This window comes from Harpia harpyja, chromosome 14 (genome assembly GCF_026419915.1).
Source record: "Harpia harpyja isolate bHarHar1 chromosome 14, bHarHar1 primary haplotype, whole genome shotgun sequence".
NCBI classification, from domain to species: domain Eukaryota; kingdom Metazoa; phylum Chordata; class Aves; order Accipitriformes; family Accipitridae; genus Harpia; species Harpia harpyja.
In genome coordinates this window covers 27,702,036-27,715,990 of record NC_068953.1, presented here as the reverse complement: position 1 = coordinate 27,715,990, position 13,955 = coordinate 27,702,036, and the positions used below count along the sequence as shown (strand labels likewise).

Genomic DNA, 13,955 nt, shown 5'->3' with positions numbered 1-13,955 from the left:
TGCCTATAAAACAGTACTGTTTGTCATGAATTATGCAAATCCCTTAAGCATTTTCTGACTTTTTAATTTTTTTGGCGCTCTCTGCATATCTGTACATTTTATCACACTGACGTTTCACTGGTATTGCAAGCTTGGGCCTGATTCCCACAGGGCCAGTCGTCTGGTGGAAGTCACAAGGCATTTCCTCCTCCTGGGTCGCTGCCCATGTAATCAGGTAGGTAAAAGGGAAGGCTTTTCAGAAGGAGAAGACTGTGAATTTCAACTTAGCACTCACACAAGTAGAAAAATATATGGAAAAATTCCCCTATTCTGATCTCTATACCTATAAAATTGTTTTCTCTTTTGGAATCACTCTTGGATTTTATTCAGCATACTGCACCGTAAGCACCTCTTGGAGTTTCACATGGGGCAGTTCAGTTCTTGCCTGCTATCCATCCTTGCGTCATCAGCCTGGGGCACAGCATGTTATGGCTGGACAGATGCCTACTCACAATATGCTCCTTCTGTAATACCCCCATTTGGCGGGCAGCATCTTAATATTATTATCTTCTGGTATTTGGCCTGACACAGCCAGCTCCCAGATTCATAAGGGGAAATGTATTTGTTTCACTGATACCAGAACTCTCTTGTGCCATCAAGACTGAAACACAATGTATTATTAATGGCCAGAAGCCAAAGGCAGGGGAGAGAGGCAAGCACATTATACAAGTCACAAAACGTTATGGACCTATTTTGGAGGGCAAATGACAGGGCTCACCTCTTCCTTTCACCATATCAGGTGTCCTTCTCTTTATAACTATGTTATTGTCAGCCACGCAAGCATGCAGTGTGCGCTCACTCTCCTTTATCCACTATCATCATCATTACTGGATGACAGCAAGTAATGTTCAAGACCAAACTCTCCAACCTCACACACCACACCAGGGCCGCAGATGAACATCTTCCACTAGCCTTTCTCCAAACAGCACCTGCATGGCCCTTGCAGAGTCAGAGCCTGGTCTCAGCCCTCCAACTCCCTGACCCTGCTGTGGAGAAATCCAGCTGACTTTTAAAGCACCTTTATTTTTGATCTGATGAGCATCTTGGGCAACTTCTGCCCCCAAGTTCACCTCATTCAGTTTGACTTTGTGAAGAGCGCCCTTAAGCCTGTACAAGCACAGCTCCACCAGGAACATGAGGTATGCGCACACAGCCATAACTGGCAAGCATGGATAGGAGAGAGTCAGAGAAGAATTTGTTCCTCTGTGAAAATATCAGAGCAAGTAAATCTAAGGCTCTCCATCAATAGTGAAATATTGCACATTTACAGGCAATAATCCAGAGTGGTGATGAATCACAAAATACAAATGGAAGTCTCAATATAGGATTTCATCTCTGCACAAGTACATGTATACTTTATTGACAGAAAAAGCAGAGACAAGATATTTGTCATAAAGCTGGGCAATCTGGAACTGGGATAGGGGAAAACTTTGCGATCTTCTCTCTAGGGGCTATGTACCATTGCGTGCCTAGAAAAATCTAAAATGAAGTGCTGTAAGTCAGTCTTGCCACAGTTTGCCTTGTGAATGGAAATTAAACCATTCGTAGCACTTTGCCTAGGAAACCTGCATCTACAATGTAGATTTTTGCATAATTTTTTTAAAATTATATTTTTATTACTAAACTCTGTCCACATTCTTACTGAGAACCAAGGAGGGGGGGAACTAACATCTGTGTGGGATGGGAATGTAAGTCAGTGGGTGGATTCTGAATACTGTTAAATGATTGGGGAAAAAAAACATGTTTATTTGTTAAAATGGAAACAATCGGTAATGACAAGGGAGCTGAAATATTTAGACAAAACTGTAATGGAACCCAGAGGATGTTATTTAGTTGTTCTCATGAAAAAGAGAACCTCCCATTCAAAGTGTTGTACACATTTTTGTAATTTTTTTTCATGGGAGTTCCTAAAAACTGTGGATGCTTTTGATCTGTCTGTAAGATAAAAATTGGATCCTGGGATCAAGGTGCTGTTGGCAAGGTCCCTCCAGAAGAAGTCTTGAAGGATGCTCTCATGGTCTGCAGTACCTAAGCCTGGGAACTCAGCTCTGCTCTAATACTGTACAAACACGAGGTGGGGAATTCAAACATCTCCACCAGTAAATCAGACTTTTTAAAAAGCAGAATGTCAAAATCTGCACACTGTAGCCACAACAGGACCTGTATCCACATAGTTTCTTCAGCATGAAACTAACCTAGAAAGTTCCTGTTCTGCTTCTCCCTTTTCTTATTTAAATCCAAAAGATTTTTGTGGTTTGGGTATGGTCCCATCTCAGCTATATCAGCTGATACTTCACCTTTTTGTCTTAGACCACTGGCCTCTTTCAAACTACTGAGCCCCTCTACAGCATCTGTTTTAATTAAGGTGTCCTGGTGGTTTTCCTGGAGAGTGCCATCCTCCCTGGGACACTGGCATATAGCCAAAAGCAGCAGAGGATGGGCTGAGGGAAAGATAAAGATGTGTGAGTTGGTGCAAGAGCCACATGGCAGACAGCGTCCATCCAGAGGGCTGGGCTTGGCTGGGACCAGGAGGGAGGGATTTCCCTGCCTCTCTGCTAACAAAAAAGTATTCCTTGGGACATTTGCCATTACCCTGTGTCACATGACACCAAAAATGGTGGCTATTTCCAGGCACTTCCCCAGAAGCCATACCTCAGATTCCTCCCCTGCCTCCATGACCTTTCTCTGTCTTTTGCCTTCTACTAGTTGCTTCATCTTCCGACTGCTCCTTATGCTGGGAGTGATAGCTGCACCATGTGTAACTGATCAGCACAAGGGTTTTCAGGTCTAGAGTACTGAAGGTCTTCATATAATTTAGCACAGAAACAAAGAACATTGAAATGTTGGTCTACAGGGTACAATTAGGGATTTCTTGGATTTAGATCAGTTCGTATGTAAGTCAAAGGCAGCTGTTACTAATGCACAACTATTCGTCCACAGTCCAACATGCAAAGTACAACTCCAGCTCTCAGATTGTTCTATGACAGCTGTAGAAAAATAGCTTCATATATTTGGGGCACTTACAGAAGTATATTATTGACTCTGTACAATAAGGGCTGACTAAGAATAAAAGTTTGTCTCAAAGACATTGCCAGAAATGTGTTTACCCTAAGTCTACATTAAAAACTATATTAAACATATGTTTGCATTCATATTTGGGCAAAGCCTAAGACTTTCAACACCTTGGCTTGAGACACCAGCACTAGGATTATTAATATCATGCCCTCAGAGCCTGTATATTTGAATCTCATTTCTGTTTGCTGGCAATAATGCAAATTATTTGCTGGCAATAATGCACAAGAAATAATGCAAATTCTGATTTTGCTGACATAATGTAGTTGAGTAGCTGTATTGTTGCCACTTTGCAAAAACTGAAAATGTATTTTAGCACATATTTCAAGCCATCTGTATTTGCCAAAATAACGCTTGGAACAGATACCTGTTATTTACATGCATAGTATACAATTAACTAATCCAAATCCACCGAGGTCTTCAGGAGTCTGTCAAATTACAGACAATGGCATTTTCAGTTCTCTTAGACCAACAACAATGCAGTAATAAGCCCCATTTTGTTCCCAGTGAACATTTTGTCACTCGTTTCGGCAGAAGCAGCATCAGGCTGAATGCTGTGCCACTGAAGTTCAGCAGAACACAAGCTCGGCAAATTTGCATAAGAGATACAATATTTAGCACAAATAAGTGAAAAGAAGCACAGTGAGAGGAGGTTTTGAACACTAGAAAAAAGGGCATGCAGACTCATGAGTTTAACTAAAAGTTAATAATTAAACTTTAAAACATACCTGTGCAACCAGTTGTGCCTTTCTTGCCTGAATATCCCATATCACAATGACAGATAAATGAGCCTTTTGTATTCTCACAGGTTCCACTCAGACAGATGTTTGGATGCAGATCACACTCATTAACATCTAAAAAACCCATGAATTAAGATTCATTAAATAAAATTCTTAGAAAGTAACTGGCAAAATCTCTTGAGATATGATGTTTTGGTACAAAAATGAGTCTACGTATGCAAAAAGAAAACTGCTTAGGTTAGTTATTCCTTACCTAGCGTACATTTTGAGATCTGGTTTAACACTGCTATATTACTGTATTAACATACCTTTAATTCCAACTTTCCTTAAAAATAGAGACTAAGAGTCAGCATATTATCCAAAGAATGACTATGACTATTTATTGATGCTTTCTATGTATATGTGTGTATACATTTATATAGGCATGCATACGTTATCTAGTTTTGTACAAACATTTCTCCTCAAATATGCTCCAGATTTTTAATTTAAATGTGAAAATTTGGTTTTGGAGATAGACTATTTCATTACTTTGTCTACCAACGTACAGCACTTGCATGTAGTTTTGTCTTAGAGACAAGTTTAAATTAGCACTGGTGATTTATTTTGCTGGAAATTTTCCACGGCGTCATCCACCAGCACTTCCTTTCTGCAAGCATTCTTTCATCTGAGCGCATGAAAGTCTTACTGGAAGAGGACCCAAAGATACAATGCTATAGATCACCATGTTTGCATCCCAATCTACAGCGATATACAGAGATTACATCTACATTTGATAAACATAGCTTGTGCAATGGGGCTGGTCCTGTGGTCAGGTGGCCAAAATTAGGGCATAAGAGCAATACTCTTTAAATATCATTGTCTGCCTACTTGGAAATAGTGCCTTAATAAATAATTTTTCCTTATTTAATGCAGATTGGAATATATGTACTTTCACTTACCTATGCAAGTCTTCATGTCCTCAGATGCCATGAATCCATCATAGCAAAGACACCTGTATTCTCCTGGGATGTTTGTACATTGGCCTCCATCACAGATGTTAGGATTGTCTTCACACTCATCAATATCTACAGGGAAAAATCAGATTAAAATACGCTACCTTTCTGCAATGCAACTAACCATAATCATGGCAAGCAAACATTTTAATGCTCTGATAAACATGACAAATCCTTGCAAATAACTGAATGGTACATTGCAAAATTGTCCTGATGATTAGGCTCCTCATCGCCAGCTAAAGTCAGTGGCAAACATTCCTCTCAGACTCCAGTGGGAACACGAACCAACTTTGTAGGTAAAAAAGTCATTGACAGAAAAAAAAAAAACCAGAACCTTTGTCACACCACATGGCCACATACAATTGGAGATTCTTGGATACAATCCATCATTGTTGAAGTCAATGGAAGCTCTGAAGTCAAATTCAGTGACAAAAATATCAGACTTTACAGAGCTTAAAAAAGCCATCGTACATGCACAATACCTCTACAGGTCTCAAGGGTGGTGACAAACTGGAAACACAGAGTCAAACTCATGATGCGAATAATTACAGTACATACATTTATTTCACTACGAGATTTTATGTGGTTTTTTAGCATTTCAGCTGACTGGCCAGGCCAGCCACATAGTTTACATCCTCTAGCATGTTAAGTTGTTTTCTCAATTCATTAAACTGGCCATCACTGATTGGGACCAAGCTGCAGAAGCAGACACTTTATTATGTTAACGCAGCCATGTTAAGATCTGAAATCTTTCAGAGTCCCTGAGGTTATATTAGTGTTCCTTGTAAAAATCCTCAGAATCTCCCTGTGTCAGCACCAACATAGACCAGCAAGAGCAAAAATCAGAAACTCTGCCTAGTGATACCATGGGAAAAAAATCGGCACAAAAAGGACAAGATTCAGGAATCCCCTCCAGGAGAAAGGGTATAATTCATTACCAGACCGTTCTATTGTGGATTGCAGGAATTATGCAGCTACAGAAAATGAACTCACTTTAACTTAAAATATTATGTTCATTATTCTTCCATATTTCTAGTAGCTAGTGCTTGTGTGGATACACAACTTCTGCAAGGAGGAAGGCTGACCAGTCCCTGTTCATCTTAACAAGCAAATAATGTTGGCATGGACATTAGCCTGAAAATGTTAATTTGGAACAGAATTTGAATTAACATGCAAAATTAAGCTCTAGAAATGGGGATAATAATGACAGAAATAAAGAACTTTATTTACTAACCTGTCACTGTACTAATTTCACAGTTGGGGGAAAATCAGCTGACAAAGAACCTGTTGTTTCTCCTAACTGAGCTGATTATTTATGCATAACCTCACCAATTCAAACCTGACCTACTACTGAACTGAACGGCATTCTTACCAGCTCAATTATCAAGAAATATATTCCGTAATGGCTTCCAGCTTTGTGTGATGTTAAAGATAGGACATGTTCACACAGAGAGCAAACTAAAATGTAAAATAGGTTTTTCACATACTCAGGTCACAGTGCTGCTATATCTTGTATCATGCACAAACATCTAACACAGTAAAACCAGATACTCAGTGCAATGAGTAGAAAATGTCACAAAATACACTTTTTCTTATTTTTCACTCAGTTTGGGCAGAGGCAAAATTTCAGCATGTGGATTTTGAATATTCACCAGATGCTTATATATGTAATTAACATCTCTTCAAGAGAAGGCAGCAGCATTTTTAGGTAGGTGAAGGTGACCCCTTACATCTCTGGATATTTTCTTAGGTAGAGTTTGACTTGACATCCAAAGGTGTCTGGTATTTCTGCTATTTAAACCTTTTTATGTGTTCACTATTGCATTCAAGTCTGTCTTAGGAGGAGAGTATGAAAATGAATAGCTAATAGCTATTACTGGTTGGCCTATGAATGAAATTCTGTTTTTCAGAGTCAAGGCTGGATATGAATATGCAAAAATTCACAGCTAAGATCAGATGCTTTTTTATTCCTCACCCAGGTAAGATCTGACTACAAACCTCTATGGACGTGTTTATGGTCAAGTTAATGCATGGACAAAAACACTGAGAATCCATGCCCTCCCCACAGCAAAGGCAACTGCTTCCTCCCTTTTTCATTTTGACAAGGGAAAGATGATAGTTCTCTATTCCAAAGGTTTTAGTTTAATATACAGGAAGGTGCTCTAAATGATCTGCTCTGTTTTTGGGTTTAGAGATGTCTTTGGGTGGCTAAGGGCAAGCAGCAGTAAAGCACAGAACTGTTTCTAGCCAGTAGACTTGAGATCCCTAGACTGTCCAAGTATACACAGTCAAGCCAAGAACATGAAAACAGAAAAGTGGATCAGAAACCCCTGCTCCCACCAACTCCCCCCTTCCCTCTCATGTCCTTCTAATTCAGTCACTTGGGTTTAGATTTTGGCTGAGGCACAATTTTGATCAACTGGTTTTATTTTTGCATTGAACAAGTGCCCCAAACACCAATGTTTGGGCAAGTTTTTGTGTGAACTTGCCTAACTTGACCTAAAGGAAACTATTTCTAATCTAAATATTTTAGGGTTTGAAATACTTAATTTCAGGGTCAGTCAAATTTGAACTTTTTCTAATTGATTTCTTTGAAGAAGGGTTCAATGTTTGCTGAAGATTGGCTACTTCACATCTTTCTGACAGTGTAAACTACAATGGGAGGGAAAACTACATTTAACTATGCTTTAAGGCTCTTTTACCCTTTGGAATGGTAGCGAGTGGCCTCAGGGTAATTGAGACCCTGATCAGAGGTCTATAAATATTTACAAATTCTAAATGTGAGCTCTCTCTATTAATTCAGTATAGAAAATTCTCCATTTGTTCAACTACAAAGGCAATTCTATTCCAAGGGATTAACCCTGTTATATTTCTCATCTTCTTCAAGGAGGTCTCAGATGAAATTGGCAAACAGCTGGCAAATATTCACATGCCGCAGCGGGCCAGTCGTTGTGCAGCAAGAAGTAAGAGAACAGTAGGGTAGAATTATCTTTCCAGTAACCTATGTGGAAATCCTCAAGTACAATTCACTTACTGGGATTATGACTCCCAGACTCCGAAACGAGAACAACTGGCCATTACAGAACTCTGAAAATTTTCTCATAAACCCTGTTTAAGAGTGCAAGAGAGCTGTTTCCTAAGAAAGATTCACACTATTCACATTTCAGTTTGTCTGAAAGTCATTCAGTTTTGGAGTAATGCAGCATACTTGCATTTGACTAAACAAAGAATTAAAAATATGAATTTTCTTGCTTGCTTAAAAGCAGATACTGTACAACCACAGAACAGGGCAATCAGCTCCTTTTCTAGCATTTCTGTCTATTCTCTCTCCAACATAACCATACAGTACACATGCAGAGCATTTTGGCTTCTGTTCATGATGATTCTTTCCATTGACTTTAACACATTTTGGATTTGGATTTAATATAGTACCTTAAAGGAGAAAATTCATCTCCCACTGAAAAAATTACAGCTTTTTGTTATAAAACTCAGAATCAACTTGTACACTTTCTGAAATTATGAAGAATCAATTCCCTTCAAAGCAATTCAGTCTACAGTTGTCCAATTCTGATACTTTGGAGATGTTTACTTTAGAAAAAGAACTTCATTTTCCATGCATTAATTACTTCTTTTTTTTCCAGCATATTTGTTACAATAGCTTTAATCTTAAAAAGAAGATCCATTTTTAAACTGTTGAAATAAACCCTTCCAGTGGAAAAGTTCCCCAAACCTCCCTTACCAGTGCATGTCCTGTGGTCTGGCATGAGTGCAAAGCCTTGTTTACAGCTACATTCATAGCTGCCCTCTGAGTTTGTACAGAAGTTCTCACAGCCACCATTCATTATACTGCACTCATCAATATCTAAAAAGGAGAAAATTACAGTTAAAACCCACAATACTTTTTACTTTAAAGCACATTTCAAGGACACACTTTTGAGTCAGCTTCCCAGAACAGCATCAATCCAGAATCTACACTTGATATCTGCACACTCCTTGAACATTCGAGTGTTTGCAAGTATAGGCATTGGGATGGATGTCAGGCAAACCAAGGAGGAAAAGAGATGATATTACCTGACTGCACATACAAATACCTCTGCAGTTCTCTTTCTGCATATAAAAATACCACTGTTGGGTTACCACAGCATCATGAGGGCAACAAAGTTTTTGTAAGGATCAAGGGAAAAACTTATCTACTAGGCAGAAATAAAGCCAGTGGATTTTTCATGTATTTCCGTGGCACAATAAAATGTAGGCATATAAAAGAGTGCACAATATGTGATTTAAGCTAAATGTCATTTACAAAACATGGCTTTAAGGAAATACTTACTGGAAAGGCCCTATATTTCTGAGAATTCCAGACCAAATTAGGAAAAATTCAATTGAACCACATTCTACTCCACGGTCTGTCAGGATCGCTGATTTTTAATAAAACATAGAACTCAAGATTTAACAAGGTATATTCCCTCTTAATGATCAAAGTCTGAAGTCTTAGGCCATTTAAAATAGTATGCTATTTTATGCATCATTATTGATTTACTAGAGAAAACAATTTATTACACAGTTAACTGTAGCACTGCCATAATTTCATTCATTCCTCACAATAATAGATGTGCACATTTTCTTTTTTTGCCTACTGTTTTGACAGACTGTACTAGATTTTTGAATCACAGTTAAAAATGTCTTTATACAACTACTAAATATCTTTTAACAACTACTAAAAAGGAATCAATTATTAGTGGTTTATCTTCCCTATTCGCTAGAGAACCCATGTACATTTTGTCCTTACCAACACAGTACAACTTGTCAGGTGTGGACTGATACCCAGGGTCACAAGCACACTGATACTTTCCAATCAGGTTGACACAATGTCCATTTCGGCACAGGCTGGTGCTTAGGTCACATTCGTTAATGTCTGTTGCAAAAGAAAGAGAGGAATGCATTTTAGGTCTGAATGAAAATGATGCTAAAGCAAACATTGTAAATGCATTTGCAGCACAAGAGCGGTATAAAAAGCTATGCACAATATTGATTTTGCCTGCATGTCTTACCTATACATGCAGAGATATTTGGCGATATCTGATGGCCTGGAGGACAATCACACCGAAAACTTCCCTCTGTGTTGATGCAGGTGCCGCCTCGGCAGAGAAGGGGATTGCGCTGACACTCGTCGATGTCTGTGGGGAGAAGGCAAGGAACATCACTGCAGGGGCCAGCACTGCCACAGCAGCAGTCCACCCCTCCCCATAGTCTGCTACCCATCACAGCACCATCTGCCTAGATTGGTTCTGGAGCCTTTCCTACACCTAGTCATCCCTTACACGTCAGTGCAATTAAAAAAATAAAATAAATTCAAAAAAGGCTTCTAAATTTTAATCTACTCTAACCTCAAAGTTCAGGATGGTGTCCCACTTAGCAAAATGGAGATTGTGGGGATAAATTTAACATCCTATAATCCTGAACCTTGCTCATTTATGCTTTGGCATCCTGCAGAAGCTGCGAATTCACATTTGGGGTGGAAATCAAGTTAAAGTGAGCTTTAATAAGACTCACAAAATGAGATGGACCTAAACCTAGGTGCAATCAAACCTTCAAGAAAATACAAAATAAACAAAAAATAAACCATGTATAGCATACTAGCACATAGCATACTAATGCACATCTAAAGTCTATAAAAAACATACCCATGCAGTTTTTCATCATCATAAATCCACTTTCATAGCCTTCAAAACATTCACATTCAAAGTCTCCAGGAGTATTGACACAGATGCCTTGGCCACAAAGATCAGGAGAGATGCGGCATTCATCAATATCTGTAACACAAAACACATTCACAGTATTTTCAGAGGAGTTCAGTTTTTCCTTTTCAAATCAAAGTTATGAGAGAGACATCCATGCAGTTTACCTGTGCAATTCCTCTCTTCAGAATCAAGGGCAAATCCACTGTCACATCTACACTTAAAACTGCCAATGGTATTTCTGCATTTTCCATGGGTACAAAGACTGGGGACCATTTTACATTCATTGATATCTAAAAAGGAAACAGTAAGGATATATGATGTTATCACTTCATACAAAAAGAGTGCACAAAAGAACAATGCCGACTTCAGAGCTCATCCTTTCTCATGGTAATGACCCCTCCTTTTGGGAAAACTGTAGACCACACTACATAAACTGGTACTGACTTCCACCTAACCAACCATATAGGCACTCTGCACTGGAATTGCCAAGAGCACTTTCTGCCATAAAATGTTGTTAGTCTCCCCTTTGTCCTGCAGGATCTGATCTGCAGCTCACCGAAGTCAACAGTAAGATTTCAGTGGACAGAGGATCAAACCTACAAAGGCAAAGGGAGCTTTCAAAAGAACCACTCTGTCTTCTGCTTTCTGAGAAAAAAATGTGACTTCCATGAGTCACAGAAAACATAACAAGCATAAATAAAAGCACATGTCACATTTCTTTATGAATAATTAATGGCTTAGTAACTGTTTATAAAACTAAGGCTGAAACTAACAACAGCAATTGTCATTCATATATATTTTCCCCTCCTTTCAGACTTCAGAATGTTTAGGGTTTGGTTAACTGGCTTTCTTTATAAACATATTCACATTCATTTGTGCTTCTGACATCGTCCAGCTTAACCCCACTGGTAACCCCTGAAAGACGGCTTTCAGCACATGCTGCTAGGGTGTCACTGTGTGATTCCCATTTAATGCTGGAAGTTTACCAACAACAGTCATAACAAGACTTGGTTTACAGTAAATTAAATTCTGCTGATTTGAGCTATCATACCGGAAACATTTTTCCCTACTTGTCCAAGTAGCTCCACAAGAAATTCCAAAAATTATTCACCCTCCCTTGCCTGCTCCACAGTAGAATTAGAAGTTATTGCACCCTGCACAGGTAAAAAGGATTGCTCATTCAAAGCTGACTGCTCAGTTTGTTCCAGTTCTTGTAGCATGAGGTGCCAGGTTTTCAAAGCTATTCCATCAGCCAGAGATGCCATTAGATGCAACACAGGAGGCAAAGTCAGGCACAGTTTAACCTTTCTAGTTGTCCTGGTTTCAGCTGGGAGTTAATTTTCTTTCTAGTAGCTGGGATATAGTGTTATGTTTTGGATTTCATATGAGAATAATGTTGATAATGCACTGATGTTTTCAGTTGTTGCTAAGTAATGTTTAGTCTAAAGTCAAGGATTTTTCAGCTTCTCATGCCCAGCCAGCAAGAAGACTGGAGGGGTACAAGAAGTTGGGAGGGGACACAGCCAGGGCAGCTGACCCAATCTGGTCAAAGGAATATTCCATATCACATGACTTCATGCCTAGTATATAAACTGGGGGGAGTTGGCTGGGGAGGGCGGATTGCTGCTCAGGAACTAACTGGGTATCAGTTGGCAAGTGGTGAGCCATTGCATTGTGCGTCACTTGTTTTGTATATTCCAATTCTTTTATTATTATTATTATTGTCATATGATCATTATTATTTTCTTCCTTTCTGTCCTATTAAACTGCCTTTATCTCAACCCACGAGTTTTACTCCCCCCTAAACCCCCGATTCTCTCCCCCATTCCCATTGGGTGGGGGCAAGTGAGTGAGTGGCTGTGTGGTGCTTAGTTGCTGGCTGAGGTTAAACCATGACACTAGTAGAGACACAAATTTAATGTTTTGAAGCTGCAATATTATATGGTATTTAATGGTCTGTGATACAGACTGAATTATCTTGTGTTTTATTCTGGCCTTAGTTTCCATGAAATCAAACTGGATTTTCAAATGTGCCTTAAGGTGAGTGAAGTGTCCCACTATGACTGAAATCTTCAAATCCACAGGAATTGTCTGAGGAAAGAGTAAAAGGAAAAGCCAGAAGGATTTGCTGGCAATGAACCACAAATGAATCACACACCTTTAGAGAAAGGTTTCCCAGTTATCTCTATCTTCGTAGAGAACCCGGATCCTCTTGGACAAAGAGCTTCAAATTCAGGTGATCCCTTCAGAGGGCACTCCTCACACTCAAAGCCCCATGCTGCCCCCACTGAACAGCAGCAAGCATCCATTCGGTGTCGGCCTGGTATTTGTGAGGTGCATTGCTCATCTTCATGCTGCAGGTAGCAACTCTCCAAGCGAATGTCTGTTGGGCAATTGAACAATATGTTGAGAGAGAAAGAGAAAATTTAGTTCACTGCAGAGGAATCTTTTTCCAGAATCCCTTCACTGGACAGTTTGCTCCACGTTTCTGTGGACTCAGAGGAGTGTACCAAGCACACTGCATAATTTCTAACAGCAAAATATTAATGCTAAACTCAGAAATTAAGAGCTGAAGTAAGTTTAAAGCACCATTCTGAAAAATGGTGCTCAACACTTGAAGTAAATTTTGGATCAGAAGAGAATTTTAAGCATTCCAGCTTACCATGCCTATACAAGGCCTTTTAATTACTATAAGCTATGCCTTGTTCTGAGACAAATCTTAGGCATTTACTGTCATAAAGGGACAAAGGTGCTTTGGATGGACAGCATACAAAACTTTGATATTCTGTTGCACTCTCCATTAAGGTGTGCAGTGTGGCTAGGGACACCACATCCCTCCTCAGACGCCTGAGTCCCAGCCCACAATGGTGTCCCATCCCCACCCCTCCTTTTCTAACCCTGGTGATTTCAGGGGGGCTGTGGATGAAATGTTCCAAGAGCACAGCTGATCTGTAGGAATGTGTCAGATGAACAATCTGGAACTAAATCAGTGCTATTCACCAGCTAGCAGATGGTGATGGGCTTTAGCTACTACCATCGGAGTCTCTTCATATTCCAGTTGAACTAAGTTCATGTTCCTGATTGATTCCATTTGAAAATTACTTATGGGGACAAAAATAATTTTCCTTACTTGTAAGAAAACATGTAGCACAAACATTGCTTACCACATAGATTTGCTCTTTCCTAGTAGACCTGTAAATGGAATTAATACCTACCAAGACATGTCCGTCCAGAAGCATCTAAAGTCATTCCACTGGGACACTGGCAAACAAACGATCCCAAGGTATTGACACACTGCCCGTTTGTACAGACTCCAGGAAAGACCTCACATTCATTTACATCTATTTCCAAACAAAATGTGAATAAAAGTAATC

At 39.4% G+C, this 13,955-nt stretch overlaps 1 protein-coding gene across 1 annotated transcript in view; it reads right to left on the bottom strand.

Annotated features, from left to right (window-relative positions):
- Positions 1-13,955, bottom strand: part of FBN1 (fibrillin 1) — a 159,931-nt gene that overhangs the window by 46,928 nt on the left and 99,048 nt on the right. Inside the window, 9 exon segments of the mRNA XM_052809134.1 lie at positions 3,840-3,965; positions 4,790-4,915; positions 8,583-8,705; positions 9,630-9,755; positions 9,892-10,017; positions 10,525-10,653; positions 10,746-10,871; positions 12,740-12,964; positions 13,797-13,922. Of these exon segments, the coding sequence (XP_052665094.1) occupies positions 3,840-3,965; positions 4,790-4,915; positions 8,583-8,705; positions 9,630-9,755; positions 9,892-10,017; positions 10,525-10,653; positions 10,746-10,871; positions 12,740-12,964; positions 13,797-13,922 (1,233 nt within the window).